The sequence below is a fragment of the Mus caroli genome, unplaced genomic scaffold (genome assembly GCF_978045245.1).
Source record: "Mus caroli unplaced genomic scaffold, Mus_caroli_1 scaffold_13, whole genome shotgun sequence".
NCBI classification, from domain to species: Eukaryota; Metazoa; Chordata; class Mammalia; order Rodentia; family Muridae; genus Mus; species Mus caroli.
The window spans coordinates 18,606,965-18,633,283 of NW_028227268.1; the positions used below are offsets into that span (position 1 = coordinate 18,606,965).

Consider the following 26,319-nt stretch of genomic DNA (forward strand, 5'->3'; position numbering starts at 1 on the left):
TGTCCAGCTAAGATTTTCTTTTTTTAATTTATTGAAAATGGGGGGGGGTTCTCCCATAATTTATCCTGATTATGACCTCACCTCCTTCTGCTCCTCCCAGTTCCTCCCTACCTCTCTTCCTACCTAGATCCATCCACTCCCTTTCTGTCTCTCATTAGAAAGCAAACAGGCTTTTAAGGGACAATGAGATAGGATATGATATATATGATATATGATATATATGTGATTTATTATATATGATGAAACCACATCAGAATTGGACAAAACAAACAGGAGGGAAAGAACCCAAGAGAAGGGACAAGAATCAGAGGCCCACTCATTTGCACACTCAGGAATCCCAGACAGACATTAAACTGGAAGCCATAATATGTACATAGAGAACTTGGTACAGGGCTGCTTAGGCCTTGTGCATTATGCCTTTGCCTCTGTGAGTGTGTGTGAACTTTTATCATGTTGGTTTAGAGCACCTTGTTTTCTTGATGTCTTCCATCCCCTCTGGCTCCTAAGACACACATTCTGTCTCCTTCCCCCCCCCCCCCGCCCCCGGGCTCCCCGAGGCCCGTGGGGAGGGACTTGAGGAAAACAGCCCCTTTACAGCTGAGTGTTTCGAGGTCTCTCACTCTCTGTGTAAAGTCTGGCTGTGGGTCTCTGGGTTTGTTCCACATGCTGCAGAGGGAAGCTTTTCTGATGATGGCTGAGCAAGGCACTGATGTATGAGTATAGCAGAATGTCACTCGGAGCCATTTTATTGCCGTAGTTATATATAATATTACACACAGTATTATTTGGTTTTACCTTAGGTTCCTGAGCTATCTGGTCTCAGGTTCTTGGTCACCCAAGCAGTGTTGGGTATGGGTTCCACCTCGTCTGGGCCCTTAGAGATATGAGAGAGTGAGAACCAGTATAAATGGCACCAGAAGGACTTGGAATTCAGTACCTTGGGTTTCTCAAGTGTCTAATGGAGTTTGAAGATAAAGCTCAGCTAGATTTTCTGAAGACTATGCAAATGTGTCCCCTAAAGATGGCATGCATTTGCAATGAGAAATATAAATCTGAGACTTCATCCCCTAAAGTTTTATAGTCCAGGAAATGGTTAGAATCACCTGACAGGGTTCTTCTCATCCAGACTGAGACTGATGACGTATAATTCATGCAAACATACATGGGGTCGGGACCAGGGAGTCAGCAGCTAAGAGCGCTTGCTGTTTTTGCAGCGGACCTGGGCTCAGTTTCCAGCACTCACTCTGTTCTGGGATCCGACACCACCTCTGGCCTCCTCAGGCACCAGGCATGCACATGGTACACATGTATACCTGTGTGCCAAACATTCATACACACAAAAATACAAAATAAAATTATATAACACACACATAGTTATATCAGAGGCATTTGGATAAAACCTAATCAGGTTTCCAATGGCCTGTTCAGAAAGGACTAAAACATAAAAGTCTTCTCTTTCCAAGTTATTGTGAGTGAGTGCGTATTGTTTATGGAGATAGAATCATATGTATCCTAGGTTAGCCTCACATTCAGTTTGGCAGACTTGCTTGGAAAACCTGATCCTCCCGCCTCTGTCTCCTAAGCGATGGGATTACAAGGTGTGAGCCACCATGCCTGGCTATTTTTTATTGTTACAAATAAATAGTTTTAGTTCTACATATCAATGTCTTTCATTTTCACCTAAGTAATACTTATAATCTTTAGGTATCACAAGTTTAACCAAACATATGCATATAAATGTGTGTAATCTTTAAGTTTCATGTTTTACAATTTTTTTCTTATGTCATACTTGAACCTTCTGGTTTTGTCCTCACTTTTCCCATTTTGGAAAATAAAACTTTTTAATTTAACATCTTTTTTATTTTTCTTTTTCTTCTTTTTCTTTTCCTTTTTCTCTTTCTTTCTTTCTTTCTTTCTTTCTTTCTTTTTCTAAAAACAGTTCTTATTTTTCCTCCTTGGGTATTTAAGATTGAACCCAAGTCCTTGAACATGCTAGGCAACTGCTCTACCACTGAGCTATGCCTTCAGATTTTCTCTTGTTTTGAGCCAGGGTCTCAATCATATACCCAAGCTGGCCTTGAACCTGTTCTAGAGTCCACTCAGTTCTTGAACTGGAATTCTCCTGCAAAAGCATCCTTAGCAGGTAGACTCACAAGCCTTCATCACCAGCCCAACAAAAACATGTTTTCTAGGGCTAAAGAGATGGCTGGCTCAGCACTTAACGGTGCTTGCTGCTCTCTCAAAGGACCCAAATTTGGGTTCTATCACCCATGTCACAATTGCTTGCAATTCCCTCTTCAAGAGAATCTGAAGTCACTTGCATCTACAGGCACTTACACTCATATGTGTGCACGCGCACACACAGACAGACACATGAGCATACAATCAAAAAACTTTTTAAAAATGGTTTTCACCATAAGTTTTTATATCCATATTTTATAATTAAATGTTTCTTTCTTTTTTCTCTTTAATTTTTTTTGTATTTTTTTGTGGGGTTTTGTTTTGTTTTACTGGGTTTTGTTTTGTTATTTTGAGCCAGGGTGTCAATCATATGCCCAAGCTGGCCTTGAACATTTGTACAGTGAAGCTAGTTCAACAGGTTAAACATGATTGCTGCCATGCCTGATAACCTAAATTTAGATTCCTAAGAAAGAACTGACTCCCACAAATTGTCTTCTGACAGTTGGAGTTATGTGTGCAGAGTCACAAATATGAACAAATAAATTTAAAATGAGAATATTTTCAATGTGTTTACAGTATAGAAGCATTTTTTTACAAAAAAAATTTAATTTACTAGCTTTACTGAATTAAAAGGAATTTGAACTAAGTTTATGTGTGCACTTACTTAGAAATGAACTTAAATTAGGCTTTTTGGTGGAAGACTTTATTATGTAAACATATCATATGACGTATCTAATAGTAGCATACAGAAACATCTATACTGATAAGCCAATATAATAAAAAACTTTATGTTAAAACTTAAGAAAAAGGGAAATTAATTTTACCAATTTAAAAGTGAAGTAAATCCAAATATGTAATGTAATGAAATAAATACAAACGACTGGTTTGTCTGGACAAATCTTTTTTGGTGTTGGCGTTACTCAAGCGAACCTCATCACTGCATAAACTTTAGAATATTCCGTGTTTATATAGCCTTCTTCGACCCAAGCCAGTTTGATAATGTGCATGCGTGCACGTGTGTGTGTATGTGTGTGTGTGACTGAGATCTGAACCTAGGCCTTTGTACACACCACTGAACTATATCACTAGTCCTGATAATTACTCTTGGTAGAGTGTAAGTTGAGACAGTAACCTTAGTTTTATTAAGAAGCAGCAAAAACATGTTTGAGACATGGTAGAGAGGAAGGGGCTGTCAGATCAGGAATGAATACATTCTTTAGACTATATAGAGAATAGTTTTGTTGAATATGCTGCAAAGGGGCAGTAGGCTAGGCAATAACAAGTACCGGCAGCATAAGGCAGTGGTTTGGGAAGAAATTACTTTGTATGCAGTTTTCTGGCACATAATCCCAGTTTTGCCAATGTGGGAGTTATTGGGATATTTAGGATCAAAGCCTGGACCCTGACATTTCTAACAAATTAGGCTCAGCTATTCATCTTGAATATGCCAATTAGAGGAAGGGGGAGAGAGATGGCTCCACAGTTAAGAGCATTCGCTGATCTGCCAGAGAACTGAGTGTGGTTCCCAATGCCCATAGAAGGCGATGCACAGCTTCCCCTAACTCCAGTTGGAAGGGATCAAACATCCTCTTGAACCTGAATGCACACAGTATCCATTCATACAATCAAAGACAAATGTACACATGAAATAGAAATGAAAGGGGGAGGGGTAGGAGTGAAGGTCAGGGGAAGGAGATTCAGTGCAGTCGCAGTAGGAAGAAGAACAGATAGAGATCCAGCGGTTCCAGAGCCCACAGTTCCAGAACCATTCTTTAGGACCCTGACGTGTGTTGCTCTCAAGAGAGCAAAGAAGTATGCATAAGCAAGCAGTCCAGGTCGTGTCATGCATTCACCCATCACTGCCTCCATGGTTCCTTTCTCTCAGTCTAATATTTGGTGTTTGTGTGGAGGGGGATTCCAACTTCTTGGGGTCCATTGTTTCAACAGTCTATTAGTCATGGAAGGGTACAATGTCTTTTCAGAATATATTCATGCTACCAGGAAGGTCACATTTTCCCCACTGTTTTGACATCTTAATCTTGAGGCGAACTATACCTGTGTCTGAAATAAATGTCGTAAACAGAATCCATGTAGGACCCAAGGTCAGAAAATACTCAAGTCAGGTAATCATGCATAAGGACTGATTCTCCACAACTTCTTGGCTTTCATTGCCCTCTTCCAAAAGTGACTCCATTCTTGCTGTTAGCTTTAAGCAGAGTCTTACTATCCAGTAGAGTTCAGGCCCAACCTCAAACTCAAATTCTTCATGCTTAGTCTCTCAGACATTATAATTATGGGCAAGGACCACTATGCTCAGTGTGACATTTTTATTATTTAAGTTCTAGAAAGACCTCCCTTCTCCCTAAACAGTATTCTCTGAAGATATCAATGATCAACATCCCGTGGTTTGATTCCAACTGTTCCTCATTAGCAGGAGGAGATCTGCCATGGTTAGTCTGACATGACAAAGTAAACATTGATGGAGTACAAACATCAAGAAATCACTGCCAATAAAATCCTTTATGGCCTTTTCAACTAAGAGGGTCTTACTGTGTAGCCCTGGCTGGCCTGCCTCTACCCTAGAGTTCTGGGGTCAAAGGCATACACCATCACACCTGACTCTAACAGCAAATATTTAAAGAAGAGTCATTTGAGCATTAAGTAATTGTCTAGAGATGCACTCCTTAGAGGACCAGTGTCAAATCTCTTTTATGAAGAAGTAACATTTGGAGTGTACAACATTAGAGCCGTCTGGCCATCTTTAAAGAGCATTGCAAAGACACAGTTGGGAGTGTGCAGACATAAACCTTAAAAAGGCTAACACACTAACAATTCTAGTTGGGTGGCTACCAGCTTGGTAAAAAGTTTTCCTTAGCTTTGCATCTTAGAGGGCTTATATAACACATATAAATTAAAAAAAACAAAAAACAAAAAACAAAAAGCCAGCAATGATTAGCGTGGATGAAAACAGGAGAAAGTAAACATTCAGGCATTTGAGAAGCAAGGGCCTCGGCGCACAGCAGTTCTATGTTCTGGTCTTCACCAGAGGCCAGAAATGCTTAAATTACTTAGGAATGCTGGGTACAGTTTCATGTTTTCCTCTCATTAGAGACAGCAAGCGGTCAGCACAGCTGCCTGGAGACTATATAGGAGCACAGGACTTAAATCCCAGTCCAAACAGAGAGCACCTAATTAGAGAGGCAGGTGGCTATCTCCTGGTTAGGACACCTGCACTGAACTCATGCCTCAATCTAGTAAGGCTTCGGTGACCCCTATATCGGGCCTTTCAGAGTAGGAAGCCATCTTGGGTCCTGCTCTTGTAGCAGCTCAGTTTGCTTCCTATTGTTTTTTCTCCCTTTTCAAGATTAATTCATTTTGCACGCACATCTTTGTGTGTGCCCATCTGTATGCAAGTCACTTCTTATCTCTAAAGCTCTCACCCGTGAACCTGTAATAAACTCTCTTCTAAACATCCAACTTCCTGTTGCCCATGAAATCCATTCATCAACTTCACTAGAAAAAAGGATCCAGAAACCACTGGCTTGTGGTGGTTTTTGGTTGCTATTGACCAACTGGGACACTTGCCCCCAAATTAATGATCATCTGAGATGAGAAAAACATTTGTCACACTCATAAGGACCTTGGCTTTATCTTCAACTTCCCTAGCTACTATAACTACAAAAAAAATTTCTATACATAATAACTTAGCTTCTACTTTTAAAGCAAAATTTATCATCTTTGAACCAGTACCATAATGGCTGGGCATATGTGTTCCTCCTGGGAAATATCCTACCATTTAACATGAAAACATAGCGGTATGCTTGAAAAAAAAAAAAGCAAAGGTCTTAAATATTTCTCTTTGCGGGTGGGAAGAACATATTTTGAACAAATTTACAAAATTATTCTTTATACCAAAACACCGGCAACCTTTTGGTCTATTTTAGTGTTTATAGCTTGGGATTGTTTATGATTGCAAAAGAGTAACAGTTAAAGAGCCAGACCGGAACAGGCACTTTTGAATCACGCCCACCCCCGCCTCCCCCCTCCCCCTTCTGCTCCCTGTCTCCCCCTCCCGAGAGAGCCCAGATACTGTCTTTTGAAGTCCGCCTCCACAAAAACAAAGACCTATGAATGAGACCTAAATCTGGGTTACAGTTAGTATACCCCGAAGAAATCGGTGTTCTTCTCAGCCTGGGTAATGGAAACTTAGGTCCTGTCACGTAGAAGGTTCCTTTCATAGTGCGGAAGGTTCCTTTCATAGTGCAGAATCCACTTGGTGACGCTTTTGTAACAAAGGTGTCTTGTCATAAAGGGCGGGGCACGGCAGCCTCAGTTGCCAAGGCTCCCTGAAGTGACGGGCCTTTCCTCCGGTTTATCTCCTGCCAGCGCACTCCAGTATTGCGGATAACCTCCATACTACGTGTCATGTCCTTATCACATGTCATGACTCCACTGGGTTTCTGCTTCTGCGCCCCAAGTCTTCTCCTCACCGGACAAGTTCTGCTGGTAGTGATCCAGGCGGATCCCATTGCGGAGTGGGTCCAAAACCCAGTTCGTTTGACTTCAGAGCCCTGGGTGAGGACCGAACCCTGGTCTTGGCACCCCTCTGACCAAGCACCCAAATCCCCGAAAGCTCATCCATCCGAAGCAGGCGTGGGGACCCTTGATTACCTGGGCTCCTCTGCTCCATCCCAGATGTTCTCCCCGCCTCGGGAACTGAAGGACAGTTTTCTTTCATTCCAAGCTATGGATACCTCTGTGGCGTCTCACCCGGAGTCAGATCAGTTCACTGTTCCACATCAGCACTTGGCCAAGCAAATGACTCCACCCAGGAAACCGCTGGAGAGCATTTCAAAGCTAAATGGGGATCAAAATCAGTCTCCACAATTCAAAAGTATTTCCAATCTAGATCAGGCTGCAGATGACCAGTTATTTGAAATACCTGATCCACCACTGGACAGTGAGCATTCAAGCATAACAAAGCTCATAGCTTCACCCCAGAACTTACAAAAAGACCTAGTTCAGCACAGGCCACTTGCTAAGGAGGTTGTTGGAACTACTAAACAATTTGCAAAATCTCAACTCCAAAAAAAAACTGTGGCAGATGTGTATAGGGATCCAAATATGAATGAAGCTTATTCTAAGAGCTTGCCTCTGCAAACCCAGGTAAACCAAGAGGGGCCTCCAGAGCCTTCCGAGAATATTGAACCTCCTGAATACCTGCTGGAAGCACAAACTCAAGAGTCAGAGAATCTTGATATGGCCCACGAAAGCCCAGAGTATCTCCCAGTGCTCCCTGAGGAAGATGAGACTTCAGTCCCAAAGGAAAACCCAGTTCAACATCATTTTGCTTCTGTGAAAGCTGTAGCCCTAAAGCATCCTGACAGAAATGTTCCCTCTCCAAAGAGAAATGAAGCTCACCGCTCCAAATTGCCAAATGTCACAGTGAAGCCTGTGGATCTGGAGGTTACAGTAATTTCAGAGGAAGATAAGGAAACCCAACATTCTCTGAGCCAGCAGCAGGCCCCAGGCCATCTTCCAGCAAGTCCTAAGGAGGTAGAACCTTCGTTAACCCAACAAGATACCCTGGAACAGTTTTCAGGGGGTCCTGAGGAGATAGGAACTTCATTGACCCATCAGGAGGCCGCAGCTCCAAATCCAGAGCTTTCTGAGGAGTTGGGACCTTCATTAGTCCAACAAGAGGCCCTAAGTGAATCTTTAGAACTCCCCAAAGACCTTGAAGCATCTGGTAGCCAGCTAGAAGTTCCAGCACTACATACAAAGCCTCCTGAAGAAGTCAATCCTCCAACTGAGCAAGAGGCTACGATCCCAACTCCAGAACCCTCTATGCCAAATATAATTGAAATTCCAGCAGCAACAGTTTCACATCACAATCAGGATCAAGTCCACCATTATACTTTGCCCACAATTACAGTCCAACCTGCAGATGTGGAAGTTACAATAACTTCCAAACCTTTTAAGGAAGCTGAGATATCTCCAGTTCAGGAAGAGACTCAGACTCCCGGTCCTGTGAAAGCTGGACACTATAGCCTAGAACAGCAGGCAGCTGTACCTTCGGAGTCTTCTGGGGAGGTTGAATCACTTGAAAGGTACCTGGGATTCCTAACTCGGCCTCCAGAGGAAGAGGAGGAAGAGGAGGATGAGGATGAGGATGAGTCTTCTCTAACCCGAGAGGACATCCCATCACAACATCCAAGTCCTATTGTGGAGGGTGAACCTTCTCCTATTGAACTACAGCAGCCAATTCGACCCTCTGAATCTCCTGAGGAGGTGGGATTAGGTCCTGAAAACCAGTCAGAAGTCTTAGTTAAACCTGCAGAGCTCCCTGAGGAAGTCAAGTCTCCAGTGGAGCAAGAGGCTCCACTTCAAGCTCCAGAATCCCATTTTGAGACTATAGTTGACACGCCACCAATTCATGAAATCCAGCCAGCTCCAAATGAAGCTCTCCATCATCATTGGCCAAATGTTACCGTTAGACCTGTGGATTTGGAGCTTGCCATAACTTCAGAGCCTATCAAGGAGACCAAGTCTTCTCTAGCCCAGCAGGAGTCCTCGGTGCATCCTCCAGAGTATACTGAAGAGGGGGATTCTTTTCGCTACAAGCAGGAACAGCTGGTTCAGCCTTCTAAGCTGGAAATTCTAACTCACACCTCAGAGCATCATCATTTGACAAGTTCACCCTCAGCTCACCATCAAACTCACCATTCAAGCTCGCCCACTACAATGGTTAGACCTCCAGATGTGCAGCTCACCATAGCACAAAATCCCACAGCAGAGGTGGAACCTCCTCCGGCACTTCATGAGGTTGTAGGTAAACCAATTGCCATCTCCGACAAGGGTGTAAACACTTCAACTCACCATACACATCCGGCTGTAACTCCAGAGCCTTTGGAAGAAGTTGAACTCTTGTCAAATCAAGAGGAGGCTCCAGTTCAATCTGCAGAGCCTGTTGAGTATGAGAAGCCTTCTCTAAGTCAGCAGAAGAGCACAGATAAGAATCCGGAGCTCCTAGAGGAAGGTGGACCTTCTTCAGCACAGCAGGAGACCCTAGTGAATCCTCCAGTGTTCCCTAATGAGATGATAGTTCAACCTTCAGCACACTATGAGGCAACAGGTCCTCCCCTGATTCAGACTCAACTTCATCCTCCCACATCATACAATGTCACAGCTAAGCCTCCAGAGTTGACTAATGAGGTTGAAACTTCAAGCCAACAGGGATTTGAACCTTCAAATGACCAGCAAGAAGAAGTTACAAGTCAGTATCCAATGCCCCCTGAAACTCATCAAGATTCTCCAGTTTATCAATGGGTCCTAACCCAGCCTGCAAAGCTTCCTGAGGAAGTTTCTTCAGGTCAGCAGGGTAACTTGTCTCCACCCCTAAAGCACCCTCCAGGTGTACAATTTATACCATTTCAGCAAGAACTCCCAGATCAGCATCTAGAACCACCCAAAGAAGGTTTCTTTCTTTCTCCAGTGGCAGATAGCGTGTTATTTTCACCTGAGGATCTAGAAGCAATGTTCAGATACGAGAACTCAGTGCTGCATAAACCCACAGTTATACTTTTGAACCAAGCACATACCAGAGCTCCAGTGTCCTCTATGGAAGTTGAATCCCTTAAGGTTCCCATTGAACAAGTTGAATATTCACAAGTCCATTTTGAATATCCTTCCTATACACCAGCATTCCCCAAAACTCGATTTTCTCAGGAAAAGTCCATAACTCAGGAAGCAGACCTCCACGAAGATATATATCCTTTTCCTACGCAGCATGGGGGGCTGTATCTACCTCCAGATTCCTTTATGGGTGCAGAACCTTCTATAGCTCAGCACCTGAGCTTGTCTCAACTTGAAGACCTTGCTGAGAATGTAGGACCATCTCTAGTGCTACAGCTCACCCCTGCACAGGCTTCAGAACCTCCAAAGGAGAGAGTTTTTTCTCCAATCCAGCAGGTGGTCCCAAACCAGCTGCCAGAGTCAATGAACAATATTGTAACTCACCTTCTAACACAGCAAATAATAGGCCCAACACCAGGTCAGATTCAAGAGGAGTATCCAACAGCACACACTGTCTCCTTTCAGGCTTTGGACCTGGAATTCACCATAACTTCACAGTATACTCCAGAGGCCGACCACACTACAGAACCAAAGAGGACACCTCCTCCAACATATCCTCAGGTGACATTTCCATACCCATCTGAAGTCACAGTTCAACCTTTGGATCTGGGATTTACCATAAGTCCACAGCCAACTCCTGAGGAACTTCCTCAAACTATACCAGAGATCACAGCTCAGATTACAGAACCACCTAGACAGGTTGTAGCTCCAGCCCCTCTATATCAGAAAATGACAGTTCCAACACCAGGTCAGGATCAAGTTGAATATCCCATTCTACCTGCTGTCTCATTTCAGCCTTTGGACTGGACACTCACCAAAAATTCAGATCCTACAAGAGAGACTCAGCAGCCTACAGCCACAATGAAGACTATAGTTCCTTCTCCAGAGCACCTTCAGGATTACATTTCCTATGTAACTGAAGTCACAGTTCAACCTTTGGATCTGGGACTTACCATAAGTCCACAGTCTGCTCCTGAGGAACTTCCTCAAACTATGCCAGAGATCACAACTCAGATTACAGAACCACCTAGAGAGGTTGTAGCTCCAGCCCCTCTGTATCAGAAGATGATAGTTCCAACACCAGGTCAGGATCAAGTTGAATATTCCATTCCACCTGCTGTCTCATTTCAGCCTTTGGACTGGAAACTCACCATAAGTTCAGAGCCTACTAGAGAAGTTCACCACTCCACAACCCCAAAGGAGACTACAGTTCCCCCTCCAAAGCCCTCTCAGGTGACACCTCCACAAGAGTTTCACATTCAGAATCTATACCTAAGTGAAGCTGCAGTTCAACCTGTGGATCTAGGACTTACCATAACTCCACAACCAAATTCTGAGGAACTTCCTCAAACTATGCCAGAGATCACAACTCAGATTACAGAAACACCTAAGGAACTTGTAGCTCCGTTATATCAAGAGGTGACAGTTCCAACACCAGGTCAGGATCAAGCTGAGTATCCAACACTTCCTGTTGCCTCATTTCAGCCTTTGGACCCAGAACTCACCCTAAGTTCAGAGCCTCCAAGTGAGACTGAGCAGCCTACAGCTGAAGTCACAGTTCAACCTTTAGATCTGGAACTTACCATAAGTCCACAATCTACTCCTGAGGAACTTCCTCAAACTATGCCAGAGATCACAACTCAGATTACAGAACCACCTAGACAGGTTGTAACTCCACTCTATCAAGAGGTGACAGTTTCAACACCAAGTCTGGCTCAAACTGAGTATTCAACTTCACCCATTGTGTCATTTCAGCCTTTGGACCTAGAACTCACCAAAAATTCAGAGCCTACAAGAGAGGCTCAGCAGCCTACAGCCACAATGAAGACTATAGTTCCTTCTCCAGAGCACCTTCAGGATTACAGTTCCTATGTAACTGAAGTTACAGTTCAACCTTTAGATCTGGGACTTACCATAAGTCCACAGTCTGCTCCTGAGGAACTTTCTCAAACTATGCCAGAGATCACAACTCAGATTACAAAGTCACCTAGAGAGGTTGTAGCTCCAGCCCCTCTGTATCAGATGACAGTTCTAATACCAGGTCAGGATCAAGATGTGCACTCAACAACCCTTCAGCCTGTGGGCCTGGAACTCACCGAAACTTCAGACTCCACTAGAGAGGCTGAACATTATACAGCCCTGGTGATGACTACAGTTCCTTCTCCAAAGTACTCTCTTCCAGAACAGGTTCTCTTTCAGCATCTAAACCCGGCTGAAGTCACAGTTCAAGCTTTGGATCTGGGACTTACCATAACTCCACAGCCTGATACTGAGAAAGAACTTTCTCAAACTACACAGGAGAGCACGACTCAGCTTAAAGATCCACCAAAGGAAGCTGTCGCTCAAGCTCCAGTCTATCAGGAAGTGACACTTGCAACATCTAGTCAAGATGCATTTGAGGATCCAACCTTACCCATCATCACATTTCGGCTTTTGGACCCGGATCCAGAGCCTGCCAGAGAGGCTGACAATTTAACAACCTTGAAGGAGACTACAGTTCCTCCTCCAAAGTACCCTTGGGTGACACTTCCAGAACAGGTTCACACTCAGCATCCACACCCAAGTGACGTTACATTTCAACCTTTGGATCTGGAACTTAGCATGTCTCCACAACCTACTCCTGAAGTAGAGCTTTCTCAAACTGAACAGGAGACAAAAACTCAGCCCTCATATTCAGCTAAAGAGGTGGTCACTCCAGAACCAGGTCAACCAGAAGTGACAGTTCCAACACCAGGTCAGGATAAAACTGAGTATCGAACACTGCCTGCGGCCTCATTTCAGCCTTTGGACCTACAACTCACCACAAGTTCAGAGCCTACAACCCCACACAAAAGTACAGTAGTTTCTCTTCCACAGTACTATCAGACAACACTTTCAGGAGAAGTTTCTATTCAACATCCAAATCTAACTGACGTTACAGATCCACCTTTGAATCTGGAACTTACAGTAATTCCAAGCCCCAATCTGAATGTTGAGACTTCTCCACCTAGACAAGAGATGCTTCCTGAACAGCCACATGAGGAGGTTACAGCAAAAGCTCCCGTGTTTTATGAAATCACACCAATTCAGGATCAAACTCCACATCTGGTTTCTCCGAAAGTCACAGATCAACATATAAAAGTAGAGCATGATATACCTACAATCTCCAGTGTAGAGAATGGACTTTTGGCAGCTACATACAGTAGTACAGCTCTCCCTCTAATGCACCGTGAGATGACCCTTCTATCTGAAGACCAGGCTCAGGTCCTGCATGGAAACCCAACTCAAGTCACAATTCATCCCTCACACCCAGAATTCTCCTTAGCTTCGCCACCTGCTACAATGGTTAAACGCTCTGCACCAGTTCAGTCGACGGAGTCATCGAAGGAGACTGCAGCGCAATCTCCAGCACATCTCAAAGTGACAGTTCTCGTGCTTGCTCATGGTCAATCTCAGCATCTAAACTCAGAGACTGCACAACCTGAAGTCTCAGCAACCACTCATCCAGAGACTCCACATTCCACAGCCTCACCAACTACTCACCCAGAGACTACACATTCCACAGCCTCACCAACTCCTCACCCAGAGACTACACATTCCACAGCCTCACCAACTCCTCACCCAGAGACTACACATTCCACAGCCTCACCAACTCCTCACCCAGAGACTACACATTCCACAGCCTCACCAACTCCTCACCCAGAGACTACACATTCCACAGCCTCACCAACTCCTCACCCAGAGACTACACATTCCACAGTCTCACCAACTACTCACCCAGAGACTACACATTCCACAGTCTTACCAACTACTCACCCAGAGACTACACATTCCACAGACCTAACCACTATGCCCCCTCCTTCCACATACAACGAGGTGGTACTTTCACAGTCAAGCCAGGTTCAGGCTCAACAGCCAAAGCCAAGTGAAGTCACAACGTGGCCTTCAGCCATAAGTCAGCAATCTTCTACAACGCCACAGTCTGTTATACCAGCAAGCCCCTTGGCACCTATGCTTGAGAGCACAGCTCAGCAAATACCAAGTGGCATCGCACTTGAACCTATGAATCTTGAACCTACCACAACTCCATATGCTGGAAATTTTAATACTGAAAAAGATTTAATTCTTCAAATGAAACCAAATGTCTCCACAAGCACCAACATATGTGACCTCTGCTTGTGTGAAAATCACACACTACTGTGTAGTCATCTCAGCCCAAAACAGAGACTCCACCAGGTGCCTGTGCTGAGACCCAGAACCCATAAGGGCACCCTGACTGTTTTGTAAGAATCGCCTTTTCTTATTTCTGGTTTGCATTATGCTTAACATGGTGACCTTTACTTCAAAGCCTTCTTAGACTTTCCTTGTCACCCCAACCAACACTGACTGACTTTTGCTCTTAGCTTCGCTTGTGAAGTTGTCTTACTACAGTTTGCCTCCTCCAATCTTTTGTGGCGGCCTCTATTTCCATATTTGTTTTTATTTAGCCCCATTTTGTAATTATAATGAGCTCAAGGTTGGCTCTTCCATTTTTTCACCCCAGTTTCTCTATAACTCATCTCATTAGTGAGGATGCAACAGAGAGGTGGGAATAGATTCCAGAGCTGGACTCCTGCAGCTGGGACCCCAGGTCTTTCATATGGTAGCTCTGCAACTTTAGGAAGGATGTTTTTAGCTAGGCACGAACTTACTCATCTGTAATTGGAGTGGGGGAGGCTGTTGACTACTCTTTCATAGGACTGTTGTGAGGCTTAGTTGAATATTTAGAATACTGAACCATAGTTCTTAGCATCCATGAGTGTCAGCTGTTAATACTTGCAATCTCTGTTATGTTCAGACACTTATCTTTGTCCTAAGATATATAATGTTTTGTGCACACCTTGCAGCTGAGAACTGTGAAAGTCACATATTATGTGTGTTGTATCTAGAACATGAAAATGATACAGAGGGGCAAGGGTACAGTAAACCTTTACCTGTATTTATTGAACAGTAAAATCAGAGAGTTCAACCTAGGCAAAGGCTTGATTATAAGAAAGATGGAGATTTAGACAAGTCAGATTAAAAACAGGGACACTGAGATCCAGAATAGCAACTACGAGACTTAGGAAGTTTTCAGGAAAGAAAAGAAAAAGTAAGACAGGAGAATTTAAAAAGTAAAATAAAGATAGGACAGTAGTATAATCTAGTCTGGAGTTTCTGATTCTCCTGTCTGGGCCTTTCATGTGCTAGAATCATGGGCATAGTCCACCATTCTCATATCTTGGACTATTTTAAAATCCATAAATAGAATGGCCTCCAGGCCCTCCACCATGACAGTCCATGAGAAAGAGAAGACAGGATTTAGTGACTGGCTAAATTTAGAGTCTACAGCACAGAGAGGAGTGGAATGTGAGCCCACAGGTTAGAAGTTTGCCTTCTGAGGATATGTCTCGCAGCTTGCACCAGTAGCCCTGCACCCTTAACTGCGCTCCCTCAGAAACTGAGAAATCCGGGAATTAGAAAGTTGGTGTTGTCGTTTGTTCTTCTTTGAGCACCTCCATGAGAGAGTGAGGATGTCTACTGATTCTGCCGATTCTTTTCCTGTTTATTCAAGTATGCAAACTGTTTCTTCACAGAAACTTCCATGGAAATGTTATTTCTTACATTGACAAAAATGTATGGAAAGCATACCGTTGGGCTGAGAAACTGTGAGTATGTTTTCTCCAAATATGAATATACAACAAACGAACAAACCAAAAAATCCACTGCACTGTAAGTTCCTTCTTGGTCTAGGTTTTGAGGCAAATACCCACGAGACCCAAGGTATACCCAAGGTATTTCGTCTTCATATCCCAAATCAAGCTCTATTGCCTGAATTTCTCTGGTAAATTTTGTGGTGACTATGTATTACAGAGGGGAGAACAGTTGTTTCGCACACATGAGGCCATAGGTTCAAACACCATCAATTCAGCCAAAACTTGTTTTCCATTTTATTTTGTGCACATTCTTATGAGCACACCAAGCCAGAGCATGTGGAGGTCAGAACTTTGTAGAACTTTGCTTTCCTCCTTCTACCATATGGGGCCAGGAGATTGAACTCAGGTTTCAGTCTTGGCAACAAGTTCCCCTTTCCCTTGAGATCATTTTGCTGCCCAACTTTTTAAATTTTACGGACTCTTCCTGAAAGCACAGACAATGTAAACTTGTCTGTCATGCAGAAGTCACCGATGACATTTTTGGCCATTTTTGTTTTTTGGGACAATATGTCTCTGAGTCACCTTGGCTGATCTAAACTCACTTAAGTGAACCAGATGGGCCTGAAACTCAAAAAGATCCACCTGCCTCTGCTTCCTTGGGTGCTGGCTTAAAGGTGTGTGCCACCAGACCTGACCTATGATTACATTCTTAATGGATATAAATTTAATATCAGATATAGAGAAATCTTCCTTGTGCTCTAAGTTTTCACCACTGGGGTGATTGTGTTAGTCTTGATTTGCTGTGATAAAGACCATGAACAAAAGCTACCAGGAGATGAGTTTACTCCATCTTACAATTGTAACCCATCTGGAAAGGAGTGTGAGAGCTTAAGAAAGGAGCCAGCAGGAGTCAGGAATTGAAGCAGGATCTACACAGAAACACTGATCCTGGCTCTCACATGATCCTGGCTTGGTCCTCTGGGCTTGGGAAGTTTGTTTTCTTGTTCATCCCAGGCCCCCTGCCCCAGGCTGACAGACAGCACCCATAGTGGGCTGGGCCCTCACGCATCAATAATTTATAAAGAAAATGCCCAACTTGCCCACAGTGGAGACATCATCTTAGTTGAGATCTCCTTTTCAGAGAGGACCCTAGTTTCCGTCAAGTTGAAATAAACTAACTAGAATAGGTAACTGTACCTGTGATTTTGGTATATATCTTCCCAGCCATATTTGCATATAGAAAAATAGATTTGGCACAAATTCCTTTTTCGTTTTTACATAACTGATAACATCCTGCAACTTGATATTTTCACTGTGTGATATTGAAAGTTACTCTTTCCAGTCCTGCATAATATTTCATAGTATGTACACATCCATGAGAATTTAATATTTAATGTTTAGAGACTATCTGGCTTTTCTGTTACATGTCTGGCTGTAATAAATGCTCTGGATACCTTGGACAAGTGTTTCTATAGACCAGATATCCAGAAATAGAATCTTTAGGATGGAGACCATTGTACATATGAAATTTTAACAGCCCTAAAAATAAGTAGTGCCAACTTACACTCTAGGCAATAGCACATGACCGCGTGTATCTCTTCATCCCATTTCACCACCAATGTTCGCCGTCTGTTTGATGGTTTTTGATCCAGGTAACCTTTTAATTTTCCAGAATTCTCAGCGAAAATCGTCTGACTGAGTTACATAAGGAGTCATTCGAAGGCCTGCTATCCCTCCAGGTTTTGTAAGTTAGTTGAGCATATCTCTTTGTAAGTAATGAGTTGTCTGTGGATGGATTAGATACTAACATCTCTTCAAACAATAAAACTGTGCAATTATTGAGTAGTTTGGCAGTGCTTGCCAATAATCCCAGCCCTGAGGAGGTGGAAAGTGGGAGGATTGCTGCAAGTTGGAGATCTGCATGGTCTACATAGTGGCTTTTATACCTGCTCCAGGGCTGCTAGGCAAAAGCCTGGCTCTAAAAACAGGATCAAAGAAAATCTGCAGTTATGTCTATCTGTGGGGGTGTCAGCCTATCTCTAACATTAAAATGCCTTTTATGCATTTTAAATTTCCTAAATCATATAGACAAGCTTCAAGCAGAAGAACTCCATTTATAGAAGGAAGATGTTAGGAAGATCTGAGCCATTACTGAGACTCACATGACCCTTGTTTTCTAAGGCGTATGCTTCTATTTGGATCTTGCCGTACCTCCATCAAGTCTGGTCCATGTTCCCATTTACTGTAGCCCATGAGTTGGGAGTGCTTTGACACTCTTTTGGGACTTGTGCAAGCTGATGTGGCAGGGTGCCTGATAACAACTTAAGGAGGCAAGATTCATTTTGGCCCTTCATCTCAGAGGTCTTCGGTTCCTGACAGCTGGCTCCATTGTTTCTGGCCTGTGGTGAGGCAGAGCATGACACTAGAAGGCTGTGGTAGAGCAAAGCCTTAGAAAGAATGAAAGAAGAAATGCCCAACAATAAGCCATGTCCCCATGCACCTTCTCCCTCCAGTCAGGCCCAGCCTTCTCCTGGTGCATTCAGGAAGGGACTCATCAGTGGGGTAATTTGTGGATGACCTTAGTGTCTTGGTGATCAATAGACTCCCGGCTGAGAATCAAGTCTCCAGTGCATGCTTCCTTATCTTCAGGGAGGGGTTGGATGGAGTGGATTTACTTTATATCCAAACCATTAACAGGGCTAAAAGAGAAAGAGAGAGAGAGAGAGAGAGAGAGAGAGAGAGAGAGAGAGAGAGAATCAATAAAGAATGTACAATATAAACTATGTGTGACCCGCACGGCCTAAAATGTTTGCTAATCTAACCTTTACCAAAACAAAAAACAAAAAAAGCATAGTAGGATAGAAGGAATTAACTCTTCAAGACATCACATCTAAGATTAGAGGAGAGCCACCTGCATTAATTTGAAGGGGTGTGTGTGTGTGTGTGTGCGTGTAATTACATCTTTGCTTAGTGTGTATCTGTGTGTGTGTGTATGTGTGTGTGTGTGTGTGTGAGAGAGAGAGAGAGAGAGCACATGATTACATCTTTGTTTAGTGTGTGTATATGAAAGAGAGAGAGAGAAAGAGAGAGAGAGTTCTTGTCAGAGACAGGCATGGAGATCAGATGACAACTTGCAGGACTTGGTTCTCTCCTTTCACCATGGGGGTCTGGAGGGTCGGACTCAGGACATTAGTCTCGGCCATAGGTGTCCATATTCATTGAGACATCTCACCAGCCCCAGACAGGTATCTTCCCAGGGAAAAATATGCTAGGCTCTAAACACCAGAGTGGAGATGAAAGTTAAAATCCTGTTAGAGGTATGCTCATGAGCACAGCCAGACCTTCTGAGGAGTTGAAAGCCAAGTCAGGGTCCCACGAGGAGGACCATGACACTGTAGCAGTGCCAGCAAACAGCCAGAAAAACCTCACAGCGTCACCTGAAGCATTTGCTAGAACTGGATTCTGGCATCACTCCTCAGTGACAGTTACTGAGTCAGCAAGTCTGAAGTAGAGCTGAGAACCTGTGTCTTCCGAGGCCTGGGTACCTGGAATTACCTAGTAATTACCTAGTACTTTCAGAACTCAGGAGGCTGAGGTTGGAACACTGGGAGTTTGAAGGCAGCCTAGCCTGCATGGAAAAACACATAAAAAGTCAGGTAGTCTCTCAAAATGACTAACTCCATAATCTATCAAGATCTATAGTTTTATTTTATATATTTGAATATCCTAAAGGATGAGACTCTTGGGAGATGGATGGACTGAGTGGCTTTAAAATATTCAAATCCAAAGGTTTACAGTTTAGATAAAAACATTGTATTTTCTATTTCCAACTCTAAGTTCTATTACTTATATGTACTAGATATCTAATAGCTAAGCAAAGCAATATTTCTCTTTTATGTTTCCTAGGGATTTATCTTGCAATAAAATACATCACATTGAAAGAAGGACATTTGAGTCATTACCTTTTTTGAAGTATATGTAAGTTACAATTATAACCCCTTTATATTTAAATTTTAATCCCCCTTGGTGACTTCAAACTTTGCTAGTAGGACTCAATAATAAGCTAGACTCAAAAAAAAAATAAATATTGCATTTTTAAAAATTTGTTTGTTTTGGTGATGGAGACAAACCTAAGGTCCGGTACTTGCTATTCAAGTGCCCTCCCAGTGAGCTACATTCCTAGATTTATATGTGTATGCTGGATATGGAAGATGCACTGTGAAGGGTGAGATGTCAGTGTAGAAGGATGGAGAACAAGAGAAGAAATGGAATAAAGATAAAACATCACGTTTCCTCCCATATGGGCAGTCATCATGTGCTTGTGCGTGTGCAACAGGAAAGTAGGACTGTATCTGGAGGCAAAGTCCAGCAGACTGGGATGGAGACCTAGTAGGACAGATAAGAGCACAGTATAATGAGATAGAGGTCGGTATATCAAATTATCAGGATGAAACCCATTATTAGTACAATAGCTAACTCTTTATCGCTGGTCGGAAATCATGAACATTCTATGCCAAATCCGTTTAGTCTGTAATAAAGCTGAATGTGAGAATTCTGATAAGTCAGAGTAAACCGAGACAGTTCTCACTCACTGTGACAGCGCCCCCTTGGCATTGTAGATAAGCTGCTGGCATCTGATGAGCAGACACCATAGCATCCCTAAACATCCTCCAGTATATAGGACAAACCTATAGAACAAAGAGTATTCAAGCCAATATGCCAATGGTGCTAAAAATCCTCTCAGGGAAGTAAAGATCTTTGGGGGGAAAATTTGAACATTTGCTGTGGCTAATGTATTATATAATGCAAATATAAAAAGTCTAAATCATAAGCCAGTGTCATCCTCAGAATTCTTTAGCAAAGTGAGTTATGTTTAATTATATATAAATTAGAATCACCAGAAATGCAAATGTTCTAGAGAGTGTCTTTTCACTGGCTTATGTCTTTTTATTGTCGTTATTATTTTAGAAACCTTGGGTGCAATTTACTCACTGAACTGAACTTTGGAACATTTCAAGCCTGGCACGGAATGCAGTTTTTACAGCAGTTGTAAGTGAAGTAGAAGTTAACTAAATATATGTAAATACTTATTTGTATGTTTAAAAGAATGCAGTATTGACTTACTAGGTGTAAACCCTGTGGAAACTGTGGAAAGTTTGTCTTAAGATCCATCCATTCTTTTCCAACGAGGAAACTAAGGCACAGGAGGCCAGGGGACTTGTGTAAATTACAGGACAGGCTCTACTTTCCTGGTCCCGACCCTTCAGCACAGGCACAGGTAACACCACTCAGGCACTACTCACTAGGTCTTAGCATGAGGCCCCGGTGCCGTGCTCTGATGTGTAAATGCTTTTGGAAAGCCACTCCTGAGTTTTCTCTCTGATTTCCTCTCCCATGCTCACATTCCAGCTGCTTGAATGGCTGCTACCACACAGAGCTGCAAAAAATATAACACCAAGTCCTCCGGGGAATAAAAGGTGTAGGTTGTTTCTCAGACATGAAAAGGAGGAAATTCCTCTGCCCTGAGGCTTCTCTCCCAATTATCCAGGACATTATTTTTCAGGAAGTATGTGCCTCTGAGGTCATGGATTATCTGTGGGTAAGAGGCACCTTTGCAGCATGGGAAAAGATGCTATGTGCTTTGAACTGTGTAGTTGAAAGTATTCATAAAGAAAAAAAAAATGCATTGCTCCAGCCTGGAGAATCTTTCTTTCTTGCTGGGCATGGTGCCTTCCAGCACCTGGGAGGCAGAGATAGGTGGATCTCTGCGAATTTGAGGCCAGCCTGATCTGCAAAGCAAGTCCAGGACAGCCAGGGCTGTTACACAAAGAAGCCCTGCCTTAAATTTAAAAAAGAATATTACTTTCCCAAGAAAAAGTCCCCCCCCCCCCCCGTTTAGAATAAAGGAATTTATTTTAGGAAAAATAAAATCCATGTTGTTTGTTAAGCATGGTGGCACATGCTATCGTGGCAGCACCTGCACGCAAGAGAATGAAGCATGAGTTCGGGGCTAGCCTGGGACATTGCATGTTCTAGCCCAGGCTGGACTACAGAGTTAAACCTCATCTCAAAAGATCTTTTATATGCTATTCCATTGCTATTCCATGATCAGAAGGACATTATAAACTCAATGTGAGATTTCCTTCTGAACTTGACTTTGGGTGACTGTACCTGTGTGGCGGGTCATAAACCATGATCCACAATTGGCTCCCATTGGAGGAAAAGCAGTTGGCTCCCATTGGAGGAAGAGTTGGGGTGTGCTGGAGCTGGGTGGACTGCTCTGTAGACGCTCTTTGTAGCAGGCACCTCTCTCTCTGGCACAGTTTGCTGACTCCTAACGTGGGGAAAGGAAACAGAGCATCTGCTTTTCAGGAAGAGGAGGTGTGGACCGTGGGGTAGGAAAGACTCAGGCGGGAGGCACTGGCTTGTTGTCTCTAGTTTCTGTGTTCATCTTAACAGAAAGAGAGGTTGCTTCCCGGTGATGAGAAAAGCAGAGCTCACTGGGATTGGACATTGATATTCACATCATGTGATCTGAATGGAACTAGACCTCTCAGAATTCAGTTACCATCACAGATTGGCACGGTGAGGCAGGCATGGTGTGTGCTGGTAGGTCCAGCTACTCAGATGCTGAGGCAGGAGGATTTCTTGAGCCCAAGAGATAGTGAGAACTCATTTTTAAAAGAACTTGACAACATTGGACACAACCCACTAAGTGTGTGCAGGGAGCTAGAATTCTCTGTCAGGATCCAACACCCAACTCTTTGTAATGGACACTTTTCTTCAAGAAATAGTCTTATGGTAGCTGTCTTAGTAAGGGCTTTATTGCTGTGAACAGACATAAGGACCAAGGCAATTCTTATAAGGACAACATTTAATTGGGGCTGGCTTACAGGTTCAGAGGTTCAGTCCATTATCATCAAGGTAGGAACATGGCAGCTTCCAGACAGGCGAGGTGCGGGTGGAGCTGAGAGTTCTACATCTTGATCTGAAAGCTGCTAGCAGAATGTTGACTTTCAGGCAAGTAGAATAAGGGTCTTAAAGCCCATACCCACAATGCCATGCCTCCTCCAAAAGGGCCACACCTACGGGAACAGGGTCACACCTTCTAACAGTGTCATTCTCTGGACCAAGAATATATAAACCATCACAGTAGCACACAAGCTTCTTGAATCTTTCCAAAAGCATGTTGCCAAAGGAGAGAAGAGGAATCCTATGAGTCTCTCTTCCATCTCCTGTATTCTGTTGGAGATGCTTGCATCTGTAATTCCTGTTCACTCACCTAGATTTTATATTTTCATTTGCTCAGTTTGTGTTTTCTTTGTTGCTTACATTTCCAGTTTTATGGCTTGAACAATTTTGTATGTTTCATTCAACTCTGTTTTTTTCTTGTCTGTCTTTAAGAGCTTCCTCCTATTCATTTCCTCCTATTTTTGTTTCTTTTCCTTGGTTTCTTTAAAAGATTTATTCATTTCTTCTTTAAGGACCTCCCTCGCCTTCAAAAAGTTCAGCTTAAGGTCATTTTCTTGTGCTTCAGCTGTGCTGGAATATCCAGGGCTTGCTGTAGTAGGACAACTGGGTTCTGGTGGTGGCATATTGCTTTTGCTGTGGTTGTGTTCTTACACTGGTGTCTAGGCATCCGGATTTAGGGTGATTATAGATCTAGGTGCTGATTTCTGTGTTTGTCTTTGTTGGACAGGTGTTTTGTTCCTTGGTTTCTGTTTCCTCTCTGGTCTTCTGGCCAGGGTGGCCTATAGTTGAATAGAGGGTTTTACCCAAGTTGGTGGCTGGACTTCTGATAACCAGGTAGCCTTTGTTGGAGCAGAGGCCCTCCACCAGAGATGTGGCTGGGGTTCTGGCAGCCTGCATGGCCTCTGAAGTTCTGGAAGTGGGCATGCCTTGTGGCAAATCTCCACCCCCAACAAACCCATGCAAGGAAAACACAACTCAGTTATATATTTATAAATTGTACACCTATATTGCACAGATATGCCTCTACACCACTTTCTTCCCCAACTATGAAATCCCTGCTACTTGCAGTTTCTCCAGGCCATGTGTTTCTGTTCCATCTTCCTTCCAAGAACTCTTCCTCTGTCCTCCATTCACCATCCCTGCAATTCTTCCTCTTTCCCTCTTCTTCCTGTCTTGCCCAGAAAAGCCACCTCCTCACTTTTGCCCAATGATTGGTTATTTGTCGTCTTTATTAACCAATCAGACAATTAAGGGAAATTCTTCTACATCTCACCTTTTCTGTCCAATAAAAGAAAAAAAAACCTCTTCTCCCAGATATTGAAAAATTTATGACAAGTAAATTGCATAGTATAAGGTATAAATGACATCCAGTCCAACAATTTGTCAATTAGATAAAGCACACTGCCATCCATCTAACTTAAAAAGGTCTAATTCTACACCTGAATTATGTCTTAAGTTTAGATTGTATACCATCTGAAAACAAGCCTCTCAAATCTATGTCTTCTCTCTCAATGCTAAACAACTTGGGTTAGCTATGAGACTACACCCCATCAGAAATCCCAGAACAACTTAAATATTACCTAAAATATAAGGAGCACAAAACATGGCTTCCAAAACTTAACCAATTCATAGAGACAGTGGATCACCTGGACAGTCCCCCAGTCTGCAACACGTTGGTGCATCAATCTGTAGCTTTCTGGCCCAGGATCAACTGACAGACCTTGTGAAACAGGAATTATGAATGACTAAGCTGTCAACTATTCTGTATCTTGTGTCCTCTCATGGACAGTATAGGTCTATAGAAGAAATGAGCAATTTCTGCACAGTGGCTACCTTGCCACAATAAACAACTTCCCCTGGAAGTGAAGACACTCAGTATCTTCTTTGAACCGAAGAAAGGGGATGCTGTCAGGAGCAGATATGTCTCAGCATCAAATGACCAAATAACATTAAATGTCACATTCTGTGGTTCTCTGATGATTTAGAAAACTATCTATGCAAATTATATCTGAGCTGTTAATCCTTACTTACTCTCAGCCATCTCTAATTGAAATGTCTTGAAAACACCCTTTTAATTAACTCAGAAACATGAGTTTGCTATCTGGCCCTTAACTCGTATTGCTGAAACATTTAGAAACAGTTTGTAATAGTAGCTATAGAAGGACTGGGTCTAAGCTTTGTATTCTTAACTCTTTGTGTCAATAGAAGAAATTTACACCAATGAAAACCTTAAATCTATACCACAATAAATCAAGAATAAATTCTGTACCAATGTCAGAAATTATAACTTTAACTTTGTAACAATTATAAAGGTTTCTACCAACGTAAAATATAGCTATGAAATGTTTTGTTCAAGAGTAAATTTGATAGCCTATCCCTATTTGTCTATTTCTCAAATTTCTATGATATTACAATATCTCCCCCCCCTTTTCTCTTCCATCCCCTTCCACTTTACAGAAGAAGAATAGAGAAGAGGAAAGGAAAGGTAGCAATCCCTGGGTTTAAGCTCTCTAACTCCCTCCCTGTTCAAAGCTACATTTGTAAAGTATCCCTTAAAATGACAACATATCTATAATTAGTAAAATAACCAGAACCATTCTTCTCAACATAAGGGTCTAGGATAATGATCTTCTTTTGTCTGTTTCTAGATGAATTGGGGTGAAGAATTACCTTCTGGGGTCCAAAGGGAAATAGGAAAGTTGGCTTTGTCAAAGGAGAGCTAGCTGGTATCATTTGCCTTCCAGTCACTGTGTGCTGAGAAAGTTCATTGCTTAGCTGACATCTTGACTATGACAGTCCAAAAGGCTGGATATGAGAGCTAGCTATTTTGGAAAAGTTCTCAAAGCAAGTGTTAAAGAAGCAGCTTCTATGTAGTTGAGGTAGAATCAAACAAGGAGCTAGAATAGAAGGTCCCAGAATCTCAGCATCCTGGAGTGCGGATCTTGTCAGGACTGTCTTTCTCTTCTTTCATCCTGCAGTACACAAAACTTACAAGCAACATACAGTTCTGTAAAGACATTCATATGGAGTGTGAAGGGTGCACAGATTGGTTAGTGAAGATCAATAAAGAAACTGCCTTTCTTCAGAGGTTAGTTTGATCACATAGTCAGACTGCAATATAGATTTCTCATGTAATAACAAGTCATGAAAATTTTGTACCCAATAAGTGTTATTGGCTGTGTATATTCATATTAGTTATAGCTGCCAGCGGCCACGGGTTCCTGAAAGGAAAGCTGGGATGGATGGGATGGATAGACAAGAAAAGAAAGAGACCAAGACAAAGTTTCTGATCAAGGCCCAATGTTTAATTCTTAAGTCTAAATTTAAGTCTGATCCATCCCCCACTTTGCCAGGAAGATAAGCTCAGCTGCCCAGAAGGTAGTGGTTTCTTGCAGGAAGTTGCAGATGTGGCAGGACAATAGACTTCACCTAGGTCTTAAGTCTCCATCCTAGGTGGGCTAGCCAACTGTGGCAAAACAAAGTCTGATTTAGCCTGCCCAAGGCTGTGGGAAGGGCACAGTTCCTCCCTTTTTATTTATTAAAAATTAGCTGGATTGGAGCATAAGATTTACTTATGCTCTAGGGTCCCATCTGGGAATTATGGTGGCTGGCAACTGTGCTGGCTTGGGTCTGTGTCTATACTCTCTCTTACCCATCCCAGAGGACACACACAGCTTGCTGTGTTTATTTGCACAAACATGGCCTTTTAGTGATTATTATGAACAAACACAGCCTCTTGGCAAATGCCTCTGTCTTAGGTTGTTAAGAGTCATAGAACATCAGTGGCCATCTTTGACTGCCGGTCCTCATAGCACACCTTTTCCCCATTCAGACCAAAGCCACAATCTGCACTCAATGCATTTCTTCACAGCGATGA

At 42.8% G+C, this 26,319-nt stretch overlaps 1 protein-coding gene across 1 annotated transcript in view; it reads left to right on the forward strand.

The window, feature by feature from the left end:
* The first annotated feature begins 6,522 nt into the window (after nt 1–6,522).
* LOC110304565 (uncharacterized) overlaps nt 6,523–26,319 on the forward strand; it is a 53,744-nt gene continuing 33,947 nt past the window's right edge. The window contains exons 1-5 of the mRNA XM_021175963.3: nt 6,523–14,078; nt 15,411–15,482; nt 17,143–17,214; nt 19,377–19,448; nt 20,439–20,519. Coding sequence (XP_021031622.3) covers nt 6,607–14,078; nt 15,411–15,482; nt 17,143–17,214; nt 19,377–19,448; nt 20,439–20,519 — 7,769 coding nt within the window. The 5' untranslated portion in view covers nt 6,523–6,606. The remainder of the gene's footprint in view (nt 14,079–15,410; nt 15,483–17,142; nt 17,215–19,376; nt 19,449–20,438; nt 20,520–26,319) is intronic.